Raw genomic sequence first — 15,194 nt, 5'->3', positions numbered from 1 at the left:
AGCCTTTAAATCTCCTTTATGAATGCTTTACAAAGCATAAATAGTCCTCACTTTAGATGAGCTCACAAAAATAGTTAATTGACCACTTCTAAATGTTTTATAACTACCTGAATTAATCATGAATTACAGTAGGAATATGTGCTAATAAAGCATTTATTAACACACTGACTAACTATTACTAAATGTCTAAATAATAAGATGTATAAGTGTACATTTAAATAGTTTATTAATCATTTACTTACACTTCCTAAATGATCTTATGAAGCACTGACAACTCCTAAATAACTGCTTTGTAAATAATGTAATACTTAATTTACAAATGATAAATTGATCATTAATAAAGTATGAAAATACAATTATTAAACACATTATAGATATGCTTATAAATCAAGAATAAAGCATTTATAGCTGTATTTATAAACTGCTTACTAATGTATATTAATGCTTTATAAATGATGAATTGACTATTTACTAATGCTTAACTAATGCTTCATAGTGTGCAGTTATTATAAAGTGTTACCAGATCATGTGATGGTCCATCTCAGTGAAGAGTATTACCTGGCGAGATGATGTAGAAAAAATCTTTGAACTCATCCATCCAGACTTCAGCCAGTCGTCTGTTGTTCTTGTTGATCACCTGACCAGTTCCACCAGGAAAGCTGTATGGTGTGGCCTTCCGGAATACATGCCCTACATGAGAACATGTAACTATCTCTAGAGATCCTCCACACTGCCAGATCTATTTCCACACATACAAAAGGAATGAAATCAGAATACGTTTAAAAATTGGTTGCATACAATTACAGTAAAAAGAGCCTTACAAAGTGTATTTATGAATACAGAAATGGCATAGCACAACATTAAGATTATGTGAGACATTTATGACCCCTGCTAGTGTTCTTTTTTAATATCTTAAACTATAAAATGGAACTCTTACCCGAAAAGACATCTCAAGATTTTCCCCTCCCCATATGTCCATTCCTGAATCATAAGTGCCGATCTCTTCAAAATAAGTTCGGTCAATTGAGAACAGACCTCCTGCCATCGTGGGAGTTCTGTTGAAAATATTCAAACAAAAAAACTCAGCATTAAAAAAAAAAAAAGCTGACAGGGTTTATATGTGTACAGTGACCATCAATAGCTAGATTAAGTGATGTGAACCCCTGTATTCTGTGTAAGAGAATCCTCTGATCAATAACTTTATTTTATAGGGGTGTAACAACACATCAATATGGATTGATGCATCAATCAAATGACTAATTGTATGACATGCACATATTAGACTTTCCTGACTGTTATCCCCTGTTAACTGCATATCCCAATGAGCAAGACAATGATGAAATGTCATGAGATGACAGTGTATTTTTTTGCTGTGGATGTCTAAATTGGGATATAGGATATGCAATTTTTATTGCAATGTAATTTTGGTTGCATTAACGAGTTAATAAAAATGTAGCTGGTTGTGTGAAACACATAATATCGATATATAATAATATCAAAATAACATCAAAATATCAATATATTTATTGCAGTCCTCTGAATCTAACCATATCGTGGCTTGGTTTGAGGTATCGGCAAATGTTGTGTCGTTGGCGAATAGAATCAATGTCAGATTGTAACGTGGTGAAACGTCTGATTTACAACCCTAATTTTTACACTGACAACTGTACATTTTGCATAACAGATTTGACAAACAAATGAAATTTAAAAGTAATGCCGTTTAAAACTTTCCTTAAAAAATAAAATCTCATGTTAATAAATGAAATACATAGTTCAGTCATGACCAATAGATCTGTTTGTTATTTCTACGTACAGTAGCATATTTATTTCCATCCCAAACTGGCTCAACTCAGTGCAGTGCACCATGGATATTTTCCTAGCCCTCCACCTTCCCCAGCACCACCTGCCTAGATCTGCTAGGGGGTTCTCCCTACTTTCCTTGCAGCAGCTCGCTTTCTATTAACCATATTTATGTGTGTGTTACAGCAGTAGCCTTCACTCATGCAGCAGCAGCATAGCAGGTCTAGTCCTCCAAGACTAAGCCTATGTACATTCCATTCTTATCAATAAATGCTGTTCTATTCCGAGAGTTGTCATGATTGAACTGGTATAAAGAGCTGACAATATCAGATTTGAGTTTTACATCTTATTTAATGGTTAATTAAAAATTGGCAGTGCTGCAGTGACAGCAACTAAACCATTGTGCCGCCTACATTACATGCTGTCTGCTCAATTAACCAAGAAGTATCAGCTATTATGTGAGGGTTTTGAAATATTTGGAATAAAGGCTGAGTGTCTTTATGAAGCTGTTGTCATTGTGTGTGTTTAAAAGAAACAATATAGCACAGAACATTTAATTCTCAGTGCCAATGTGTGTAATTAACAGAATACTGAACTTACATAATTTTTATAAATTTATAATAATTCATAATACAATTAATTAATTTGTTTTAATTATACTTAATTAAATTAATAAAGGAAATTTTAAAATAGAATACAAATTGTATTACCTAACAGGAAGGGTTCGGTCCCCCTTGCGTCGATCCATCTCTCTCTGTGGAACTGGATACCATCTAAAGTTGAGTTTCCAGTTGAATCCCCCATAGGTCATATCTGAGCCGGCCATATACTCGAATGTCTCATCACTGATGACATCAATGATAGGGCAGACCACAGCCCTCCTAGAATGACAAACAAAAATAACCCATTCACCTTCAACTGGGCATTGCAGTGAAAATTGTTTCTATTTTTCAACATATCAAATTAATTACAGTCATATACCAATCACTGACAATGATCAACAAAACATGAGAAAGTAAAAAAAAAAAAAAAGATAAGCCAAAATTTTCTCTAAACATGGACACTTTTTTTAACAGTTCCTTTTCACTAAGTTCTACAAACTTAAAAATAAATCCTTTGATATTGTTATTATGTCTAGCAGTAAGTTAACTTCTGTAGGTAACAGAAGAGACTCTTTAATATTATGACTTTTGCAGACTGGCAAAAAATGGTTAATGGAGTTAATACCACTGGAATAACGTACAAGCATAATTCACTCCAAGATAGTCACAACAAAGGTATTTGAAGCAAGCAAACATACACCTAAAGAACGCTCAAACGATCATACCACCCTAAGATCCTGGATTCAAGTGAATGTCAGGTTTACTGGACATTATCTGTAGTGTAGCAGAATAATCCTAAATGCATTTACAAATAGAAACAGTGCATTGTAGCTCATGCTTCCATGTTAATTGGATAAACACCTCCAGCTTCAGCAACACTAGACTGATTCTGATCAATTCAAACTCAATGCACGAACTGCAAATGACCAACTCATCTCTTACTGCTCAGTGATTTTCTCAGACAGGGAAGTAAAAATCTTTAAAGCATGCAGCACAGCACATGCTCGAACAGAGAAGTTTTCTGTATCAAACCACAGGCGCACCAGGGCATGAGGCTGACCGACACAGCTTCCAAGAATATAAGTATCTGAGTGTGTGTGTGTGCTCGGTAGAGTAACAGGATATTCATAGTAATGTAATTCTGAATCTATGTTCTGTACCTGAATCTGTGAGAATGTAATAAAGATCACTTTACAAATGGACATCACACTTACTGATGGGTAAAAGGATTATATTTTGAGAAACCATGAACTAAAGCAGCTGGAAAGGTAAGCATTCAAAGCAAGCTAAATAAGCAATAGAAAAAATTCGTACTTAACCCTCTGGGGTCTGAGGATTTTTGGGGCCCTGGAGAAGTTATGACATGCCCTGACATTTGTGCTTTTTTCAGTTGTTTATAAACATATTAATGGAAAAAAGTGTCATTACACTGTATTCAGCACGAACTAGGCTACCATAATATGTGGGCAACATGTATGTACATGTTTGTATTTTTGAAGGAATAACGTTTATGCATGGTTATTGAAAAAACTTAAGTCACTGAAATAAAGGAGAAAATGATCCTGCCTACTCGTTCATGTAAAACAATATATAGATTTAAATTTTGTAAGACACTTTTTGTCAAGAAACACAGTATGCGTGGAGGCGTGAATCTTCATGAATAATGCTGTGATTCACACCTGAGAAGACAAAGACTTGCATAATGACCTGCATAATGACCCGCATAATGAGCCCTTTCAGTCAGGTAGGATATGTGAAAATACCCTCTGTGATCACGCTGATAACAGTATTAACGTTAATATAATGTCTTCTCTTGACAAAAAAACATGATTTTTGTGATCTCATGCATGCACATATTATTGCACATCATGTGAAGAAAATTTTGTATAGGCCTATTATAGTTTAAAATTACAGTACCAGTCAAAAGATTGGACGCATTACTATTATAATGTTTTTAAAACAAGTCTCAAGTCTCTAACCAAATAATGGTTTTCTATTTTAATATACTATAAAATATATTGTATTTCTGTGATGCAAAGCATCTGAACATTTATGTTACCTGTATGGCATTTCATATAGGCTATTTGTTATATTATATAGCCTAAATGTTAATGTGTAGTTGACAAACTATACATCATTAAAAAGATCTAAGACTCAAGCTTCACATTTTGATCTCTGTTTTACTCTTATAGTGACCGTAATTTGTTAATAGCCTATGCGTCAGGAGTTATGAATATGAAAAACGGACAAAACAACATCCATCAGCTTTTAGCTTAAAAGCATGCACATTTGGAGAAATATTGATGGATTCTCATATGTTTATGTCAATTTTCTATACAGAGGAGTGATATTTATTCAATATTTATTGTCATCACTCATTTTTTTGTGATTAGTATTCACTAAGTTACAGTTCATTTTCTGAGAACTATCAGATTGGACTTCGTTCAGAGGGAGACGACAGATCACGCATCATGTTTGTTTTCTTTATTTTGCAAAATGCACAACATTTTGTTTTTAATCTGAGTGTACACAAATAAAATAAGATGTTTCACAGATTAAAATGGTGTATAACTCTTAATTGTATGTGTAAAACTGACAGAGTATTTTGAGTCTCTTTCATACTGATAAGAAAAAGAGCAAGGTGGTATCGCCGGCACGACCAGCCGACTTCCGAGTGTTAAGTTGATTATTGGTTCAATTTTACTTGAGTATAAATGTTTCTGTGGACTTTCACCTAAACTTTAAAACATTTAGACCCTTTCACTACATTTCTATATTAAACCACAAACAACAATGCAGTTGCAAGTGTACTGTGTCTAGTGGTGCAGAGGCCTCAGCACACTTTCAAGATGGCTTAGAATTATTTAAAATGAAACAAAACAAACTTTCAAATAAGCTAAAACACCTAAAAGTCAGGATTTAAGCTGACACCTTTTTTTTTTTCTTTTTTTACCATAACTGCCATTTATGAACTGTGCTTTCACAATCTTGGAAAACCTGGATATATGAGAAAAAAATTTAAAAATGTGATTTCTAGACCTGAAGATTATGATTACCCCTCCATCTGGAACAACAAATAAATAATAGAGATAATAGAGATGAGCCGGATACTCGGCTGAAACGAGTATCCGGTACGGATAAAGCACTTCTGCCGAGTACGAGTATTATACGAGTAATACGAGTCAATATCTGTGCTCGGATTGAATGAAAATCATCATTGGGTAGCTGATTGTGTCAGCGTTCTGTGATAGGCTAGTCACAGCGCCCCTCCTCTACACACATGCAGATGTATTGTGTTGCTGTGTCTCGCTCTGCTCACTCACAGTCACACACAGAACAGCTCTCTGTCTCTCCCTCAGTCACTCGGGTTCGCGGGTCTTTTCCGTTAACGTTTAGGGTTTCTTCAGCTTTTTACTTCGGGTTGTAACGTTAATAATACGTACTTACTAACCAGTAGAGTTCTGGTAAACGTGGGTTCATTCAGACGTGGTGCTTGCTTGGTAGAATAGAATGCGACTCGCATTGCGTCTCTGAATGTCGGAGATTTTTTTTTCTTTTTTAAACCTTCAGCTGTCTCTAACCAGTAACCACCAGACACTGAGTGTCTGACACGTTTTTGCTGTATTTCATAAAAACATAAAGGTAGTAAGCTAGTGTTATAAATATTACAAATTAATTATTAAGCTACACACACACACACTCACACACACACACACACACACACCCGGTGTGGAAATAAAAAAATAAAAAAGAACCCCCCCCCCCCCAAAAAAAAAAAAAAAAAAATCACACTGATCATAAAAAAATTACAAGTTAAAAAAGAAAGTTATGTTGTTCATTACATTTTACTTCATAATTGCACTGCATTGTTTTGTTTTCATTGTTGCAAAACTTGTTCTGTAATATAGTTAGTTTGCTATCGTGATCAAAACCATTGATCTGAAGCTCAATCCTGATGCTGTCCTGTAAATATTTTTCTAATCAGCAATAAATATAACAATTTCTGATCAACCCATATCAATTGCATGCTTAAAATAACATACCAGTGAAAGCCCCGCCCATTTCAATACAGGCCCCGCCTACTTCCGGGTTAGGCCCCACCCGCTCCGAGTACAGATACAGATACAGATAATTCATATGGTTAACAGATACAGATACAGATAATGCTGTACTCGCTCATCCCTAATAGATAATAATGGGAAAAATAACACATCAAGCAAGAATGGCATTCATAAACAAAAAAGCTTTTTATCAATATCTCCACTACGCTGAGAATTCATCACTTTCGCAATGCCTATACATTTAAGTTCTTTAGTACTGTAAAAATAAGGTGGACAGAATTCAAAGTTAGGGACTCAGGAATATAGTGTTGTCTTCAGTTCGAGTCAAGTACACTCACCTGTCCTCTTTGATTCGGGCCAGCAGCGGTTCTAGCCACCCTACAGTGCACTCACAGTGGGCGTCCAGGAAGGTGATGACCTGCCCTCGCGTGGCAGCTGCCCCCCTCAACCGTGCTCGAATCAAACCGGATCGCTGTTCCATCCTCAAAATTCGTACTGGAACCTCTAGAGTTGTAACATAGTCTTCCAATTTCTTCTTTAGAAAATCTGGGGGAAAAACAACAATCAAACAAACATCTACATAGATGAGATTATGGTGGACAACATCTTAATGTTGCACTACTGAGGTCTCTAAGAAGCTGAATGACATTTATGGACTAAATGGACTGTATAAAAACTAGAATTGCAGTTATTCTGCCATTAACTGCTAGTGTGATACCAAAAGGTACAACTCAACATGGAAGCGTTATTAATACGATCAGTAAATCAAATGATGTGATTATGACCTCTCTCGCTGGCATCATCCACCAGTAGTATCTCAAGCAGCAGGTGTCTGGGCGAGCGGTTTATGGCGCTGTGTATGGTTCTTAGGAGTGTACTCCATGCCTCATTATGAAACACGATCACAATGCTGGTGTTTGGAAGGTCATCGGGGTATGTCTTCGTCTTACAGCTGAGAAACAGACAAGAACAGAGTCAAGTCAGTCCATTTTATTTGGTTTTTCACAATACATATTGTGCAAAAGCAGATTTACAGACAATCTATGCTAATGTTTATGAAATGTTAATATTTTCATGCCTTGCATTTAGCACATTTAGAGCTGACAAAATACAGATTACTTTTTGCGGCAATATAAACAATCAAGCAACCAAGATTTGCTATATAGTATATATTGCTTTACGTGAGTGTACTGAATATATGCAGGTATGTATATCCAACCTTAAACATAACAGTGGGCAATAATATAATAGTTTAGATTTTGCAACGATATAAACAAGCAGTTGAGATTTGCTATAGTATATATGGCTTATGTTGAGTGTTATTAATTAGTTATGTGGTGACACGACAATACAGTTTCCTTGAAAGGTTAAAATTGCAATAAAGATTGAAAACATTGTTATGGTCTTAGTAGAGTATATTGTGAATCATTCTATCATTTTGTGCTTTCAAGACACATTTGTCCCAGGTTGCATTAATACAACATTGAATCTTTGTTGATCTCTGATCACTGATTTCATACAAACATAAAAATCAACTCTTCTGCAATTACATTCTTCTTGATTAAAACTTGCAGCAGATGCTGAAATATATGTTTTGTATGCATGTTGTTTATATGTTGCTTGCAAATTCATATAAACACATGGCTATTGAACGGCTCTCATTAGAGAAAGATGCTTTTTGCAAGCAAAATGGTAATTATGGTATCTAAATATCTAGCAAGCCAAATACTGACCCCCCTGCGTCACATACATATAGTGAAAATAACATGAAATGGTCCCCATCACAAATCAGTCAAAATCTCTTCAGTTATAGAATATGGTCTTTCTCTTCCATAAAGTGAAAAAAAAAAAAAAAAAAAAAACTGTATCAAGCATTGCAAAGAGAGTGACAAGTGTATTCTGCTGCCGGCTTAATGTAGCAACAGTAGCTAGTGGTCTAGTGTCACCAAGAGATCCTAAATAAAGCATGAAACTGCACTGGAGACGGAGTGAGCTAAAAAACAGAGACAATGAGAGAGGGAATGAAAAGAGATAGGTGAATAAATGGATGAGCAGCTGGGGAAGGAGGTTAATAGTTCTGCTTCTCTTTGTGTGCACAGACAGGATGGGGGCAAAAGGGTACAAACTGGAGGCAGATTACAGATGATGGCATGCAGCATCTATCTATGAATATCACCCAAGAGCGACCCACAGGAGATTTCTGCTGTAGGCAGTGAGTGAATTGGACAAACAATAGTGCTGCTGAGTTGTTTTACTACACTATTATACCAATGTTGTTGCTCTGGGAGACAAATGGATTTAATCTTACCCCAAGGAGATTTCTTACATGTTTTCTAAAGTATTCATTAGTAGTGCTTACTATGGCAAGCATCACTATTACTATTGCTCATGGCTACGATTAGTGGTTTGAACAAACCCATAACCCCAAAGTATTAAACTGAAGCATGTAACTCGAGTCGTACCACACTGTAGTATGGACATAAATGTTTCCTCAAATCAAGCAGCTTGTTGGCTGTTAATTGCGTAAGTGACCTGGCATTTTTAGCAATTTTGATGTCCAGCTGACAATTTTCACCTGGTAGATAAAACAGCAATATATCTATAGAGGCCAGAATTTCTAGACTTGGAGGTGGGCTCTTTTAACTTGGGCTGGTAAGCAACTATTCTCCAACCATCTTTAATATCCAAGAAACACATAGTAACAAGCTTAAAACCACTCAAAATACATTAGCAAACTTATAGCAACATTGGTGTACAACCTAATATTGCGGTAGTGAATGTTGTATGGCCAAGAACCACTGACATTTTCTTCAGGAAGTGTAAAATCTAGTTGTTCTCCTCCCTCTTTCTTTCTCAGTGCAATGAAAAAGGTCTTTGTTTACAGAATCCAAAGAGCCATTTGAGTTACATAATGAAATCCCAGAGAGCTGTTAGAGCAAAACATGCCACATTCATCTGCTGTGTTTGAGTTATGCCACCGTTCAGCAAACTGAAAGATGTCACCCCTCCCTGCACTCATTGATGTATGATTCTCTTTGAAGAAACATTTGCTCGGCAGTTTACCAAAGATCTGGCATTTTCATTCCCTGTTTCTTCCAATTTGTTTGACCTTAAAGGGTTAGTTCACCCAAAAATGAAAATTCTGTCATTTATTACTTACCCTCATGCCGTTCCACACCCGTAAGACCTTCGTTAATCTTCGGAACACAAATTAAGATTTTTTTGTTGAAATCTGATGGCTCCGTGAGGCCTCCATAGGGAGCAATGACACTTCCTCTCTCAAGATCCATAAAGGTACTAAAAACATATTTAAATCAGTTCATGTGAGTACAGTGGTTCAATATTAATATTATAAAGCGACGAGAATATTTTTGGAGTGACGAGAATATTTTTGGAGCGCCAAAAAAAAGGAAGCATCGGAGCACAAATTAATCAGTGTATCGAATCTGCTGTTCGGAGCGCCAAAGTCACGTGATTTCAGCCGTTGGCAGTTTGACACGCGATCTGAATCATGATTCGATACACTGATTCATTTGTGCTCTGAATCTTCCTGAAGCAGTTTTGAAATCAGCCATCACTGTATAAGTCGTTATTTTGTTGTTTTTTTGGCGCACCAAAAATATTCTTGTCGCTTTATAATATTAATATTGAACCACTGTACTCACATGAACCGATTTAAATATGTTTTTAGTACCTTTATGGATCTTGAGAGAGGAAGTGTCATTGCTCCCTATAGGAGGCCTCACGGAGCCATCAGATTTCAACTAAAATATCTTAATTTGTGTTCCGAAGATGAACGAAGGTTTTACGGGTGTGGAACGGCATGAGGGTGAGTAATAAATGACAGAATTTTCATTTTTGGGTGAACTAACCGTTTAATGCTTTTAATACCCTAAAGGGAATGTGTAGTGACAGTTAAATGCTTCAGGAAACTCTACAATAAAAACGTTTACTATTTATAATAATATTAATAATATTAATAATGAACAGTAACTAAACAATATGTTTTCATCCTTACTACCTATTCTTGTTAACAAATAACAAAATGGATGTTTAAAACATTTAAACTCAATTAAATAATTTAAATCTAAATTTATAAAAGTTGTGCCGGGCTTGTGTATTTGTGGTTGATGTTTGTCTACGACAGTGGTTCCCAAACTTTTTAGAGTGGAGTACCCCCTGAAGGGTTTACCATACTTCTGGGTACCCCCTCTCTTCCTGCAGTCACACCTTTACCATTGAGGAACAATATTTGTCCCCTAAATAGATTTTCCAGTGCATATTTTTACCTTTATGATTAACTTTATCAAATAAATAATGTTTTAAATAAAAAATGTTTAATAGAGAAATATGCAATGATGGTAAAAGTGAAGTGATACTTTCAAATATTAAACTAAAACCGCCAGTAGGTGGCGGCAAGTCACTGTTTTTATGAGTGAGTCATTGGGTCATTCATTCAGTAACGAATGAATAGTTGAATCATTGACTCTCACAATTCGTTCAAAGCTGCAGAATTGTTTACAAAACACTGATGTGTGTTGTAGTTCAGCTGTGGCTTTCGTTGGAAATATTATTTAGTTGCAAAATAGAGTAAATACTGAGAGTACTGCGTTTAAAATGTACGTTCTTGACCTGTTGTATAATAATCAATGTCACATTTGCAATCATGTGGATATTTGAGAACAATTGCATTCCTGCTCGTTATCAACATTAAATACAAGAACTCACACAAGGTATGTTTTTGTATCAAAGAAAGTTTGAATCTTAAATCGACCTCAATCCACTATCTGTCTATCACTATCTATTTGTTCTTCATGCGAGTAAGTGCTAAATCCCCACTTTTACAAAGGTGCATTGTCGAGAACGACAGTAATTTAGCTCGATTTGCTAGGGCAGCAGACTCTGCCAAGTAGGGCTTGCTGTGGTGGACATTCAACTCCGCCCACATCCAAGTGTGACATTAGAACCCAATATGTCACCTGGTGACTCCCCACTAAACCACTTCACCAGAAATCCCACCCTGCAGGTAATTTCATTGGTTACAGTGACGGGTAGGTTTAGGGATCAGTGTTTGGTGTAGGCAATCAGTACTGTGATTGACATGACCAATAAAATCTTAAGAATCGGCTGCAAGGCGGCATGGGCCTGGCTTCAGATGTCACATTTGGATGTGGGCTGGGTTGGATGTCCACCACAGGCTGCAGCGAGATACTTCTCGACTCTGCACACTACCTATCATATGCATGCTGCTTTTGTGTATGCAGTCAGTTTTGACCACAAAAGATGAAGTAATTTGATTGGATGCCATGATTTACAACATTTTGCCAGTTGGAAATACATGCTCAGTTTTAATGTTATTAAATGTTTTATTTAATGTTATTTAATGTTATTAAATTTAAAGTAGGGTAGAATTAAATGAACTACTCAGCATTTTGTTTGCGTATCCCCTTCTGTCACCTCATGTACCCCCAGGGCTACGTGTACCCCAGTTTGGGAACCACTGGTCTACAATATTTCAGCTCAACTAACTAACACTAACACAACTGACTAATTGTCAATTCATAATCTTACCCTATTCTTCCAGAGAAATTGCAAGATTTAGAATGTATGTGTACAAAACCACAAAACTTTTACCACTGTGATGACAAATACTGTACCATATTGCATCCAGTGCACTCCAACCCATTATGTAATCATCATAGACCAATTGACAGCCAGCGCAAATTTTTCTAGAAAGTGGTCAGCTGTTTGGAACCACCGAAGCAAACTCTTAACGAACTTTGTTATGGCTCAATTATGATCGAGTCACACCTGGGGCCTTATTTTGCTAACTTAAAGTGCACCTATGATCCCCCTTTTTACAAGATGTAAAATAAGTCTCTGATGTTTTCAGAGACCCTCTGCTTGACCCTCCTTCACAAAGCAGTCTGGAGTGAAATTATTTGTGCTGACATAAAAAAAATTAGGTATATGTTGGGGCACACTAGTTTAAAAAAAATTACAAACCCGATTCCAAAAAAGTTGGAACACTGTACAAATTGTGAATAAAAACGGAATGCAATGATATGGAAGTTTCAAATTTCAATATTTTATTCAGAATACAACATAGATTGAAAAAGTTGGGACAAGGCCATGTTTACCGTTGTGTGGCATCCCCTCTTCTTTTTATAACAGTCTGCAAACATCTGGGGACTGAGGAGACATGTTGTCCCATTCTTGTCTAATACAGGCTTCTAGTTGCTCAACTGTCTTAGGTCTTCTTTGTCGCATCTTCCTCTTTATTATGCGGCAAATGTTTTCTATGGGTGAAAGATCTTGACTGCAGGCTGGCCATTTCAGTACCTGGATTCTTCTTCTACGCAGCCATGATGTTGTAATTGATGCAGTATGTGGTCTAGCATTGTCATGTTGGAAAATGCAAGGTCTTCCCTGAAAGAGACGACATCTGGATGGGAGCATATGTTGTTCTAGAACTTGGATATACCTTTCAGCATTGATGGTGCCTTTCCAGATGTGTAAGCTGCCCATGCCACACGCACTCATGCAACCCCATACCATAAGAGATGCAGGCTTCTGAACTGAGCGCTGATAACAACTTGGGTTGTCCTTGTCCTCTTTAGTCCAGATGACATGGCATTCCAGTTTTCCAAAAATAAATTTTGATTTGTCTGACCACAGAACAGTTTTCCACTCATTTTAAATGAGCCTTGGCCCAGAGAAAACGCCTGCGCTTCTAGATCATGTTTAGATATGGCTTCTTTTTTGACCTATAGAGTTTTAGCCGGCAACGGCCAATGGCACGGTGGATTGTGTTCACCGACAATGTTTTCTGGAAGTATTCCTGAACCCATGTTGAGATTTCCATTATAGTAGCATTCCTGTATGTGATGCAGTGCCGTCTAAGGGCCCGAAGATCACGGGCATCCAGTATGGTTTTCCGGCCTTGACCCTTATGCACAGAGATTGTTCCAGATTCTCTGAATCTTTGGATGATAATATGCACTGCAGATGATGATAACTTCAAACTCTTTGCAATTTTTCTCTAAGAAACTTGTTTCTGATATTGCTCCACTATTTTTTGCCGCAGCATTGGGGGAATTGGTGATCCTCTGCCCATCCTGACTTCTGAGAGACACTGCCACTCTGAGAGGCTCTTTTTATACCCAATCATGTCGCCAATTGACCTAATAAGTAGCAAATTGGTCCTCCAGCTGTTCCTTATATGTACATTTAACTTTTCGGCCTCTTATTGCTACCTGTCCCAACTTTTTTGGAATGTGTAGCTCTCATGAAATCCAAAATGAGCCAATATTTGGCATGACATTTCAAAATGTCTCACTTTCAACATTTGATATGTTATCTATATTCTATTGTGAATAAAATATAAGTTTATGAGATTTGTAAATTATTGCATTCCTTTTTTATTCACAATTTGTACAGTGTCCCAACTTTTTTGGAATCGGGTTTGTAATTCTCTGCATCCTCAGTGGCTCAGATGTTGTGAGAAAATAAACACTCCTTTGTTCACTACAACAGAACACCGGGATTCCTTAGACATTGTTGTTGGTAAAGCTGCTCAAGTGTGAAGAAAATGGCGGACTCTCATGCGAAATTTTAAGTTTTAGGATGTAAGTAACAGCATAGTGGGGCTTTTGGCAAATGTAACCATGAATTTCAAGGTAACCACACATGCCATCCATTCCATAAATACACAAAATGCAACTAGCCACAGAATCTCCATGTTTATAGTGAGTTTTGACTCTAAAAAATTACATTAATGCTGTTTATATTAAAAAATAAACATAAAAATTATTTTTGTTTGAGTTTCTTGCCATTGTCTTTCTTGAAATCTTTCTTCATAAAACACAAAGGGCAAAAAATTAATGGTGATTTGTGTTGTTGGGATTTTGGCAGCTGATTGGATCCTCTGATTAGGGTCATTAATGTGATCACGGAGCATTTGTCTGTGCAAACACACACATGCTCACCCGTCCAGCCTGACATCTGGCAGACTCCTGTTGAGCGCGATCATGTCACTGGCCATCAGGTTGAACTGATTGATTTTAAAGAGCTCTTTCATCTTGTCCTGATCTTCTTTGGGAATAATCACAGCCTTCCCCATTTCGCCTGGAGCCTCATGGGTGCGGGACATCACCGCTGGAACAGAGAAAGCAGGCTGACAGTCAGTATGGATTACACATAAAAAAAATTAAATAAATAAATTAAAAAAATGCATGATACTCTGTCCTTTAGCCCAATCTGGCCAAATATTTATTGCACACACATTTTGTCTCTGGTTGGTTTGTTACAAAAGTGCCAGCCATGACATCTAAAAAGGTGCAATGTGCTTTGAAATTAAAGGTAATTATAAAAGTAATTATTTAGGATTTTCTCAATCAATTCCCACTGAAAAACAATCAAGTCCTGCCCTTCATTATTTCTTGTTGAGCATCCTTTTACACTTAGAAGCTATTTGCAATTTACTTCACATATGGAAATAATGGAAATGGCTTGTAAATACTTAAGCTCAGAATATCACAACCACACATTGCACATGACTTGTGGTATATGAACACAAAGACTTTCAGAACCTTCACTGCAGCTAAAATCCATCTAAACTGGCAACAGTGTTCTGAACCATTGATCCATGTTATAGGATCTGTCAACACAACTTTCTGTCCTTGAAACTTGAAACTGACTTAACACTTATCAAACAGAGATTGCATGCTAT

At 36.6% G+C, this 15,194-nt stretch overlaps 1 protein-coding gene across 2 annotated transcripts in view; it reads right to left on the bottom strand.

Annotated features, from left to right (window-relative positions):
• Positions 1–15,194, bottom strand: part of LOC125269885 (polypeptide N-acetylgalactosaminyltransferase 13) — a 47,745-nt gene that overhangs the window by 16,407 nt on the left and 16,144 nt on the right. For both annotated transcript variants that reach the window (XM_048192934.1, XM_048192935.1), the window contains exons 3-8: positions 14,452–14,620; positions 7,249–7,415; positions 6,802–7,009; positions 2,511–2,681; positions 938–1,055; positions 559–739 (exon numbers count right to left, since the gene is read on the bottom strand). In XM_048192934.1, the coding sequence (XP_048048891.1) occupies positions 559–739; positions 938–1,055; positions 2,511–2,681; positions 6,802–7,009; positions 7,249–7,415; positions 14,452–14,620 (1,014 nt within the window). The remainder of the gene's footprint in view (positions 1–558; positions 740–937; positions 1,056–2,510; positions 2,682–6,801; positions 7,010–7,248; positions 7,416–14,451; positions 14,621–15,194) is intronic.

This window comes from Megalobrama amblycephala, linkage group LG6 (assembly GCF_018812025.1).
Source record: "Megalobrama amblycephala isolate DHTTF-2021 linkage group LG6, ASM1881202v1, whole genome shotgun sequence".
NCBI lineage: Eukaryota > Metazoa > Chordata > Actinopteri > Cypriniformes > Xenocyprididae > Megalobrama > Megalobrama amblycephala.
This window is presented reverse-complemented; position numbering and strand designations above follow the sequence as displayed.